The sequence below is a fragment of the Pterocles gutturalis genome, unplaced genomic scaffold (assembly GCF_000699245.1).
Source record: "Pterocles gutturalis isolate BGI_N339 unplaced genomic scaffold, ASM69924v1 scaffold43497, whole genome shotgun sequence".
Classification (NCBI taxonomy): Eukaryota; Metazoa; Chordata; class Aves; order Pterocliformes; family Pteroclidae; genus Pterocles; species Pterocles gutturalis.
The window spans coordinates 40,625-51,958 of NW_010114344.1; the positions used below are offsets into that span (position 1 = coordinate 40,625).

At 45.8% G+C, this 11,334-nt stretch overlaps 1 protein-coding gene across 1 annotated transcript; it reads right to left on the reverse strand.

Annotated features, from left to right (window-relative positions):
- Nucleotides 1-1,725: 1,725 nt before the first annotated feature.
- Nucleotides 1,726-7,369, reverse strand: KIAA1147 (KIAA1147 ortholog). The gene is made up of 8 exons (XM_010074793.1): nt 7,275-7,369; nt 6,056-6,214; nt 5,205-5,358; nt 4,806-4,944; nt 4,207-4,338; nt 3,875-4,025; nt 3,324-3,392; nt 1,726-1,921 (listed from the first exon to the last, which is right to left on the reverse strand). The coding sequence occupies exons 1-8, from the start codon at nt 7,367-7,369 to the stop codon at nt 1,726-1,728; spliced, it is 1,095 nt and encodes a 364-aa protein (XP_010073095.1).
- Nucleotides 7,370-11,334: the final 3,965 nt, after the last annotated feature.

Below are 11,334 nucleotides of genomic sequence, written 5' to 3' on the forward strand. Positions count from 1 at the left end.
AAACAGAACATGCCAGCCTACTTCCCTCCTCCAGAGGGAGACAATTCATGGGGAGTTTACTTTTATTTGCTTCACCTATTTAAAAAAGAATTAGTGGGTGAGACTTTGGTGGTTCAGGCCCTGTCTCATCCTATAAAATGCTAGGATAAATAGATACATCAGCTACAGTTTGCATTTCTACAAACTGCAGAAAGGCTCCAAGGGTGCTGAAGTCTCTTACGGTAGAAGCAGCAGCTAATAATATATAGCCACAGTTCAGGAAGAACAGTTAGCTTAAAGCTGGTGCTACTACTGACTGAAGGATTTTGAGCAAAGCAGTATGTCACACCTAGAACCCATAGTACCATTCTTGGATTTCTCATAGTGAAGGGATTACTCTTTACTGGGATAGCCTTCCTGGAGGTAACCACTGGTCCCACATGAACTGAATCCTATTCTTTCCACAGCAGAAGAAACACACTTCATCTAGTTCTACAGCTTCTCTGCCCAGGTCAAAAAAAAGGCCTGCTGTTAGACATTGTTCTAGTAGCCATGCCAGTTAAGAACACCAAAATCCAGGGGAACCTCCTGTAAACTGCAAAGCTGTTCCAGCTGAAAGGTCACATACTGCTCTCTGTCTCACGCTGAAAGCCAAAGGCCAGTGGCAGGCAGTGCTGAAAGCTGCTCAACAAAAGGAGGATCAGCAGACAATGTTAAAGCAAAGGAGTGACAAGTACCATCTGCTACAAAGGAAGGGGCAGTGACAATAGTTAAAGCATACTTATTCAGCCCAGTCCAGCCTAGCACCATCTGAGCTGAGGCTGGAGAACATAGTGACTACAAAGTGGCTCAGTGATGCTGGTCCCTGTTAAATGGGAGACCGTCTTGCTGGTTTGAAGATTTTAAACCAAAGCAGCAGGTGTGATGTAACTGAAAACCAGAGGAAGTGGTAGGAGGGATTACGTAGAGATGGCACTCTTCTCCAGCTATGAGCTAGGTAGGTGTAGTCTTTGTCCATTTATACCACCTCAAATGCTGGAAGTGAAACTGTGCTGCTCTGGTAAGCAAAGTCCTAAGATCCTGTAGCACCCCTTTATCCCAAACTTGCTTCTGCTATTGACAAAGAAGGGTGGCTCTATTCCAACTCAGCTGCTAAAAGTTGGATGAAGGGTGCTTAAAGGAGTCCTGGGTTTTTTTTTATCATTGGTTTAACTGTCCCCACCAATAAACATGGTAAGACAGGAGATGTTTTATGAAACTGGGACACTAATAGCCTGTGCTGAAGCTCTCTTCAGTTCCCAAGAGGGGATGATAAGAGGGTTTTCCAGTCAAGTCTTGAGAGCTCAGCTACAGCATTTCACATTGGTCCCCATCAGACAAAGTGCTTTCCTGAAGTCTTCAGCCCTCAGGTATCCAGGCTAGGCCAAAACCTAGCTATCACTGGCAACAGTGAGGATAGGTGCAAAGATGCCACTGGTCCTATCTAAACCAAAAAAAAAACCACAAATGAAAGGGAGACAAAAACAAACAAACAAAAAACCTGGAGCAGGTACTCCAGAAGTTGGGAAGTTGAAGGGGAGAAAATAAAATCACATTTTGTTTTAAAATTATAAATACTCTCCATATAAAGTTATTAAATAAAATGAGATCCATCCAGTGGCTGTGGGAAGTTCCAGTGATTCTCCTAAGCAATGTCTGGCAGTCTCTAAAAAGTGATCTTTGCTCCCCATCTCTCTTGCCCTTGGTTTAAGTGCAGCAGGGGTTGTCAATAACTAGCATAACATCAATGCCGTACACTTCCAGCAGGTCCATAAGGAAGCTTCGATCCCCTTGGGGATCCAGGCCCATGCCTCGTGCGTGGTCAGCTGTCAGTGTCTTGTCCTGGCTGGCTGACACCTCCATCAGTGTCTGAAATATGCGGTTGTTCTGCTCCATGAAAAACCTATAGGATAAAGTCAGCTGAGATGACAGCATTGAACCCCACTAAAAGATAGCATATTTGCCAAACAGGCAGCAGAGCCCCAGAACTTCATTTAACCCCCTTTAATCATCGATCCCACCTTCTTAGGTGACGCTGTAGCAGTTTTCCATCCACCCTATGGATGACCCAGAATAACCAAAGCTAAAGCAGTAACTTTTAATTTACAGTGGTGCTTCTGACTGGCTGGACAATTTATAGTAGGCATTTCACTCTTCAAAAGCAAGCCGCGTTATCAGCCAATCATAGAATCATTAAGGTTGGAGAAGACCTCAAGGATCATCAAGTCCAACCGTCAACCCACACCACCTAACTCACTAAACCATGTCCCTAAGCACCACATCTACACGTTTCTTGAACACCTCCGGGGATGGTGACTCCACCACTTCCCTGGGCAGCCTGTTCCAATGTCTGACCACTCTTTCAGTAAAGAAATTTTTTCTAATATCCAGCCTAAACCTCCCCTGGTGCAACTTGAGGCCATTTCCTCTTGTCCTATCACTTGTTACTTTAGAGAATGTGTACTTTGCGGTAACCAAGTGGGTACATCAGACCTACAGCTCCCATAATGCAAAGGAGGAAAAAGTATTGTCATCCATTTAGTAAGCCACTAGGTAAATAAAGTCTCCATTACTGGAGCAGAACCCAAAAGTGAGAGCTCCTTCCTACCTAGCACTTTCCTAGGAACATGCAAGGCTGTTCAAAAAGAGCTCTGACTACATCTGTGCAACAATCAGAGCTCTGCCCCAACAGCCCATCACACGGTTTCATCCCATTACTTCTCACCTGCTGCAGACTGAACAATAGCAACAGGCAGCGAAGGGCTTCAGAGGTGGTAGAGGTGTGGTTTTCATCTAATTCCGTACCTCACACTCTACCCCCAGTTCTGGCTCCTCTGTTTGCCAAGTACAAAGCGATCCACATCAATGGGCTGATCCTTCACAGGCAGGTCTTATCTCCACACTGTACTTCCCTCAGCACAGTACAGTGCCTGCTTCCCACGGACATTGTCCTCTCCTGAGCCAAATGTTCTGGCATGAAAAGTCCTATAGTGCTTATGTTTTATAAAATGGGAGGAGATTCTTGCATTCCTAATTGTGGTTTTAAAACACCCTTCTCCCTCCCAGCACTTAAGAGACCCCAGTGGAGACTACTATGGCTGCATCTGGCTTCTCAAATTGAAAGGAAGATGATTAGAAGAGGAAGAGCCAGTTTAGTTCTTGGATCCCTAGAGGAAGAGAGCTGACTATGGAATTACATTAACCATGATGTTTCATAATATGCCAAACCAGTGCAACATGAAATCAGCGAAAGAAGCTCCCTAAACTTAACAGTGACCAACTAAGTATTAGAGGTGGACACTCACAAGATGAAAAGATCCTCTTCACAGGAGCTACAATCCTCACCCACTTCTTGAGAATACATTAACATCTGCCTGAGAGAAGGGAGACAGATTAAATGCACATACCTACAGTGAACCTCAAAGCATTATAAGAACACAAGGATTACAACTAAAAGCTTCACATACATTTCTTGGAGACCAATCGGACTAACGCTGTTGCCCTAATAACTGGGGCAACAAGGTAGTCTTTATAAGGCACTGGACTAGAAAGCAGGCTGTTTTCAGTTCTGCTACTGATCAGTGGTGAACCAATGGTGAGTTACAACCTCTGCTTCTCTTCCTGCCTTCTATCTGCTCCATCAGCTCACTGGCACAGTGACTGCATGCGTGCAGAGTGCCAGAGCCAAGGGGCTCTCATACCAATCAGTATAGTGGAGCTAGAATCTCAAAGAGATGAGCTGAAGCAGTGGGAAACTTGGAAAATACCAAGACAAGTACAAAGGAGCAGTGTCCTCTTATATCACATCACACTGCTCTCTTATCAGGACCAGGACCACCCAGATGTCTATTTTTACCTCTGGTCATTGAGCCGTCGGTACTTCTCCTTGTCAGCATTGTTAATTTTCAGGAGTGGTTGCAGATGTTCATGATGTGTCTTCACATTCTGGTTGTCCACATAGACATCATAGAGATCCCGTTTTTCCTCAAAGATCTTTTCTGTTGTACCTGTCAAAGAGGATTTTCAGAGCAGCATGTTGCTTTCCCAGACCAGCTGTTCTCTCGTGCTTTTGTAGTTAAGTCATTCCATGCACATCCTATTTCTCATCAGTTTTATTCTACAGTCTGGTGTCTTAAGACATTTTGCAGCCTGAAGTTAAAAATGTCACACCTAATCCATCATACTTACAGGCCACATATGATACTTCTGTCTCCAGCATTTCTATGTCTGCCACATTCACATAGAAGAATGGTTTGGACTCTGGGACAGTTCCTCCAAGACCAGGCAGAGAAACATTGGCAAGGCAACAGCAGCAATACACTGTGGACAAAAGAAGTACATCCTCAGATGCTTTCAGTATTCCCTCAAGGGTATTCTGAATCCCACTTACCCAGTTCTCCTGCACGCTTCTATGAAAACAATGGTTAGAGCTTTGAAATGCCCCTGAACACCAGAACTTCTCAAGTGGGGACATCCTGTTTTGGACAGGAAATAATCAGTTCTCCCATAGGAATCCCATGTTCTAGATTCCAATTCATTCAGCACTCTTACTGTCCTGTGCTGACAGGAACTGTGTTTCACAGTGCCAGGTACACCCTTACCCAAAAGGCCTGAAGAAAAGCATTTTGTAGGAAATGGATAAATGAAGGCTGAACCATATCCTCACAAGGAATGGTTCTGATGGGTTTTGAAGACCTGCAGGATGTTTACCCCCTCAGTACCCTCAGGCATTTCTGCAATGCTTCAGTCTACTAGATCAGAGCTCTGTGGTGTCCCTGGAAACATACCTCTATAGCACACAACTCCAACTGGGGGCGGTGAAAATATCAATATGCGCTTGCGCAGCAGGGCAAACTTCCAGAGGACAAGGATCTGCTCACCAAAGAATTTGATGAACTGAGACATACAGCCAGCAGGGTGTGTGATCTGCAGGTGGAGGGAAAGGGAAAAAAACAGCTCAGAGGTGACACAGGGACACATGCACAGATGCTAAGTCTAAATGCGGGAGCAAGACCAGCACATAGCAATGACAGAGAACTGCAGCTTGTAACAGTCAAAGTAACAAAATCTTATCTACAGCAGCCTACAAAGCACTGAAGTGACTGCTTATATAAAGAAGTATGAGACACCAGCAAGGAGCAGCAGCATACTGCCCATTCCTTCAAGCCTCAGAGCACCTGCCTCACCTTCATCTCTGGGTACATGTATCTGTGGATGGACGGCAGCCAGTGGACAGGTTGCTGAGAGGTGGGGGTGCCCTTGCTATCAGGGAGAACTCCTTTCTTGTCATCATAGAACGCCTCTAGATGGGAGTAGTGCCCTGGCATCTCCAGCTGGTGTCTGGAAAAGAAAGGGAAAAAGAGGAGATGTGTAGTGTCTCCAGACTCTACTTATTTAGTGCTTTGCCCCCAGCCAGCATCTGCTTTCCCAGCTAGCAAAGGAGCCCTGGGTGCCTCAGGTGCACAGACTTATCCAGGAGGGCAGCCGAAGCATCAGGAGTAACACCAACCTTCAAGTGCAGACAGAGAACACGGGCAGGACTGAAGCAGACAGCAAGCTGATGTATGCATAGTACTGATCCTGTTTTAAATATGCTCAGGTAGGAACAGCTTTCCCTTCTACCATCACCATTTTCCCTACCAGGTCTACTCAACACAGCTGAAGCACACACACACCCAGGGTCACCATCGTAGCTTTAGAAGCCTTTTGTGAGCCCGTAGCAAAATGGTTTTCAGAGGGAGAAAATGGGAACTTCTTGTCCTTTCAACTCTCCCCCTGACACTTAGGTCCGCACAAAATAAGTAGGGTTTGGATAGCATTTGACTACCCTGTTAGCAATGAACAGACTGCTGCTGATCAGTTCCTTGTCTCCTTCCCATTCTGAACCTGTAATTCTTTCTGGAGTAGTAGTTATTCAAGGAAATCATAGCTCAGAGTTGTAGCCAAATTCTCATTCACACCTAAAACTGCTCTCCACTGAGGCAGTGTTACCTCTCCCGGGTGGGAGGTGGCTAGTCCCATTCCCAAGGGAACTTACCTGACCTGGTTCTCCAAGAAGTGCATGTACCTATACAGCAGGGTATAGGAAGGGGAGAGAATCCCCACAGACTTCATGCGGGCACCACGCTCTAACTCGCTCTCCACAGGCATGTTGGCAAAGCAGGCCAGGCCGAAACAGAGCCCTTTCCGGAAATAACTGGAGACAAATGTTTGACAGAAGGGTTAATGTTAAAAAGAAGGAAAGGGAAGAAAGAAGGTAACTGGCTGCTAAAAATACTGATTTGGGAACACAGTTCCTTCTTTAAGGAACCCCCTGAAATCCCACCCTGCTATCTGAAGGGCTGAGGACAGGCCTTGGGTACCCTAGTCTTCTCCGGAACAAAACATGACATTTAAGGCAAGAGTTCCCAGGAGTTTCCAGTAAAGCTCCTACCAGCCACATCACAGGCTGGTAAGGAATGCAAATAAGGAAAGAACTTGGAGGGAAGACCAACAGAGGATGCAGGACTCAGTAAACACAGTGCCCTTCTTCCAAGAAAAGCCTGCAGTGCATGAAGTTCTGAGTATAGTCTAGCTACTTAAGTAATCATATTTTGGGTGCCATGCTGAAGCATACTCTAGCCAAGTGCAAGGGTTCAGTTCACGTGCCTTTGAGAAGGAAACTGTTATGCCTGACCAAAAGGAATTGTGACACTGCAGTTTATTGCAAAACATTGCTGCATTGCAACACTGGGTTAGAAAAAGGATGGGAACACAGAAAATTCGCAGCTTATGTCTTTCCACTGAAGGAAGGAGCTAGCAAAGAACAAAGTGAGCAAGGACTGTTTATCACATCATTTAAAGGATACAAAAGCACTGGCAGAATTAAGAACATTTTTCTAACTCTAGTTCCCACAAAATCCCTCCCATCTCAGTTCTGCCATTCTTTCCCCTCCACCCTAGGCCTCTGCTGACAATCACAATAGTGGCAGTGCCATACGATTTGCCCAATAACACACTGAAATTTGCACACCACTGAGAAGCTGGCCTGCCCCATTGACCAGCTGGCCTCCACAGCCAGAGCTGTCAATACAGCAGATCCCCACAGCTAGCTGCTACTTGATACGATGTTGATAGTATCTTTGGCTCAGCTAGATAGAGTTTATGCAGGAACTTAACTTTATAGATGGTATTCTTCATGCACATTCTGAATTAAGGGATGGTGGTGTAGATGTACAGCTCAGAGAAAGAAGTAATATAACTCAAGACATACTCACATGAAATCTGACTGGATTTTGTGGGACCCACTTGCCATGGATTTGAATTCCACACCTTCCAAATCAATATCTTGGGGTAAACACCACTCCACCATGTTACCTGCAGAGAAGCAAATTTATTTGGGTAAGCTCGAACGCAGTACTCATTTCTGAAGGGCAAACACCAGCAACAGCAAGTTCTTGCTTTTACACTGGGATGGCAGTAACAGTGCACTAACGCAATTCCTGAACTCATAAATTGTTACAGACTGTAGCTGACATCCTATACTCCACACATCCACACAAATCTTGCAAATGTTACTTGCTGCAGCACAACACCCAGATAATGCAGGACTTCTGGAGCCATTTCTGAAGCCAGGGCTATTTTGTGGGTTTATCCTTTATGAGCTTAATCACAGAGCAGCTACAATTTTACCTGCCAGTGGATAAGCTATGGTATTAACACTGTTCCACCCAGGCTGTCTACACAAGTATCTGATATAGAAAGAACCCAAAGTATAGACTGCTGCTCTTTAGGGTGAGTTTCTATGATAGCTCAGACCACCATCAATATTGTCCTTTGGCTAAGCTCGGCAGAGCTGCTCACATGGGAATCCCTAAGCCAGCATCCCAATCATCACTTCTTCCCTGGAATCTCTCATATTTTGTTTAGGAGAGCAGGAGTTAGCTGAAGGTTTATATGGAGGCTGAGGTGATCCAAGTACTCAACATGTTTGTGCATGCTAGAATAACCAAACAAAAAAGCACATAAATTGCAAGCTACATTGAGATTAGCAAACATCTGTCACCTGCCAGCCCAGCCAGAAGGCATGCAGTTGTTCAGAGGAAAAGGCCACCTGAGGAGCCTGATCCTGGAACAGATGATAATCAGAGAAGTCACAAGAAATCCCTAAAGCCAATTTAGTCTTGCTCTACCGCTGGCAGGTTTACCATGGACAAAAAAGGGGGACTTCTCATGCTTTCCCATGCCAGCAATTCAGAGTCTAACCCATTCATCTGGACACTCCCACTGCACTGAGATGTGCTCCAGGGTTACCCACTGAGGTTCTGTTCTCTGTCAGCCTGCCCATAGCAACAGCATTTGAAGTAATGTGGCTTAGTCTTAAAGCAAACAAATGTTCTTCAGTATAATGCAATGGCAGATGCAGTGCAAAGATGCTTTCTACTGGTACGGTCCTTCCCTGCCCTTTGGGGTAAGCATCCCAGCTGTGCTTGCATGGACAGCGTACATTTGGAAGGGCCTTACACTCAGCTGAGACTTTCCGAGACATTTAAAAATGAGGCCTCATTTCTAAAGCTCATCTTTTGTCATACTCATACTGCGCAAGTGCATGCACGCACTCACTCTCGCACAGGACTCGGGCTTAGCTGCTGACATTTAAATAGGCTATTTTTCTTCTCACATAGATACCGTATTCAGCAGACCTCCCCCAGCCCTGCCTGGCAAGGACTTCAAAAAAACAACAGCATCGAGCGTGGCAACAGGAAAGGTTTTGCATCCAACTAACCACTTCTAGTCCACGAGCAGACTTCTCCCACAGAGCCAGGCTGGCTGGGGAGCAGCGGCAGCCTCGTGACCCCGAGCACAGCTCTGTGCAATCACACGCGGAACCACAGAGCTCCGCTGTAAAGCATCTGCGCCTCTGAGCGTGTGAAAGGCTGGCAGAGAAAGCCAGTGACATCATGTCAGCCTGCATGGTTCCCTGTAGGTTTTGCATATTATATATAGATGTTGGCTTTTGTTGTTTGGGGTTTTTTCTCTGTGTGTTTGGTTTGCTTTTTAAAGGCACAAGACCCTCCCCTGAAAGAGGGAGGAAGTCAACTTTTAATACTGTTGCCTCTTAAAACCACAATTTTGTGGTTAAGGACAGATCAGCTTTTAAGTCTTGCATTGCAGAGAATCACTTATTGGTCATTACCCATAGCTTAGCAGATCAATATGCAAGAGCACCATCAAGCAAAGGAAGCTGTTTGACTTTGTTCAGTTTAGTCACAAACGCTACTGTCACATATAATATCCACTATAAGGGTGCTGAAGTGGAAATGGCCCAAACAATGTCTGTTCTGCAGCAGTAAGTAAGGACGAGATGCCTTGAAACAGATCATTACCCTTCGTGTAACCACAAAACCAACTTGCATATTCCACAGGTTTGTTTTTTTTTTTCTGGGATCTGTCACAAGCAACCCACACCTGCACTCCTGACAGCTCCTGACGCCACTTTGCCCTGTGAACATACAGGCGACGTGGCAGTTGGAGAACAAACGCAGAGATTAAAAAAAAAATTAAGAAAGTTGGTCTAGTGAAACAGTAGAGCAAACAAAGGAGAGACTTCACCCAGAGGCGATAAGGACTGCCAGCCTGCCCGAGAAACCAGAGGAGGGAGGAAGGAGCAATGTTGTAGAAAAACAGGAAGCATTGCCCTTCCCCGCACAGAAAGCAGCTCTCGTGCGCACGGGATGCTTTCCAAGTGAGAGTCACCCAGCATTAGAGAGCGTGCAAGTGGTTTTGCTGAGAGTTAAATCTGCAGATCTGGAGATCTCTTGGGAGCCATCTCCCAGCTCCAGGCCAGGTAAGAAGCAGCACTCTCTGTTTCTGGTGTGCAAAGTTAAGGATGTTCTTCCTCTTTCTCTTGTGTTTTCTCTCCCCTGGATTTTCATATTCTTACAGAAATGACAATGGCACTAGCATTTGGTGGTCACCACCTGGTCCTCCTCACCATTAGATGTTTCCCAAGATCTTTAGGGTCCCCAGCTGTGCAACGCTACCATTGTGCCAGGGCACGAGAAGCACAAAGTGTGACCTAGCCATCACACTGGCTCTGTTTCCTACATGGAAGACATGTGGGGCAGAAAAACGTAATATTTGCATGTTCGCTGGTGCAAAACAGATTACTTCCCTCTCTTCCCTCCTCGTCTCCCTCCATTACTCACATCCCCCTTCAAGCCAACAGACTGTGTGGGACCTCCACCATGTTGACTATCATCATCTCCATCATAGAAAAAGGGCTAAGAAGGTTCAGCTTCAACTATTCTGATCTGACAGAGTTGATGTAGCCATGGACTTTGCTTCAACTTTCTTTTTCTCCCTCCCAAAGGAAGTTTTTTTTTCCACTTGCTTTACCCAAGACAAGTATGAGTCTCAGAAAGCACATGTGCTTGAGCCTAATGCCAAGTAAGTCACACGTACCAGATATATCCCTATTGCTGCCCAACATAGTGTTGGGTCTTCTGTTAATACCTGCTTGAGGGAACACCCACACTAGGAAATTCAGCAGCTTTGTTAAAGCCCCTTGTGACCACACTCTTTAAGGGGCAGTGTTTGCGCAGACCTGGTGCTTGCTTTCACTTTCTGAAGTGTCACAGCATTCCTAACTCATCACTCCCTGAAGGAGGGAACTGCCAAAGGGCAGGGAGCAATAAGAAGATGGCACAGCTGGCTCCCAGGCTGCCACCATTCTGTACTTAATTTACAGTTCACTTCTGCATTAGTGCAAGAGACGTCTTTGTAATAGCGGTGAAACGAGCTCCTCAAGTGCCACAAGGTTCACCACGCTGGAGCAAGGACAGCACCACTGATTTAGAAGCTGCCTCTGGCTCTGATGTTCAGTCACTCGCACGAGCATCAACAGAGTCCCAGGGACACTGAAGCCGTAACAGTGGCCTGGCAACCCCATAACCTACCTTTGCAAACTCATCACATGCAACTGCCAGATACACTGAGCTTGTCTGCTTCCAGCCCTTCTAAATTCAGGGGGAAAGCTGTTACATTCTTTATTAGTGTAGTAACCACTTCATCATTGCACACTAAAACATCTCTCACCAGGTTGCTTGCCTGTATTTGGGTAGACATTACCTGGCATAACTACCCTCCCAGCCACCGCCAGAAATTCTGCCCTTCACATGCCTGAGCAAGCTACCAAAGGAGATATGCTGTGCTTTTCCTGGGCAGCATCAAGCAGGCTTCCAGCTCAGACACCGACTGGATGATGTCCTTTAAGTCACACGCAAGGACCAGATACCCTGATGAACACTACAGAAGTCCTTCATGCCATCTCATGTG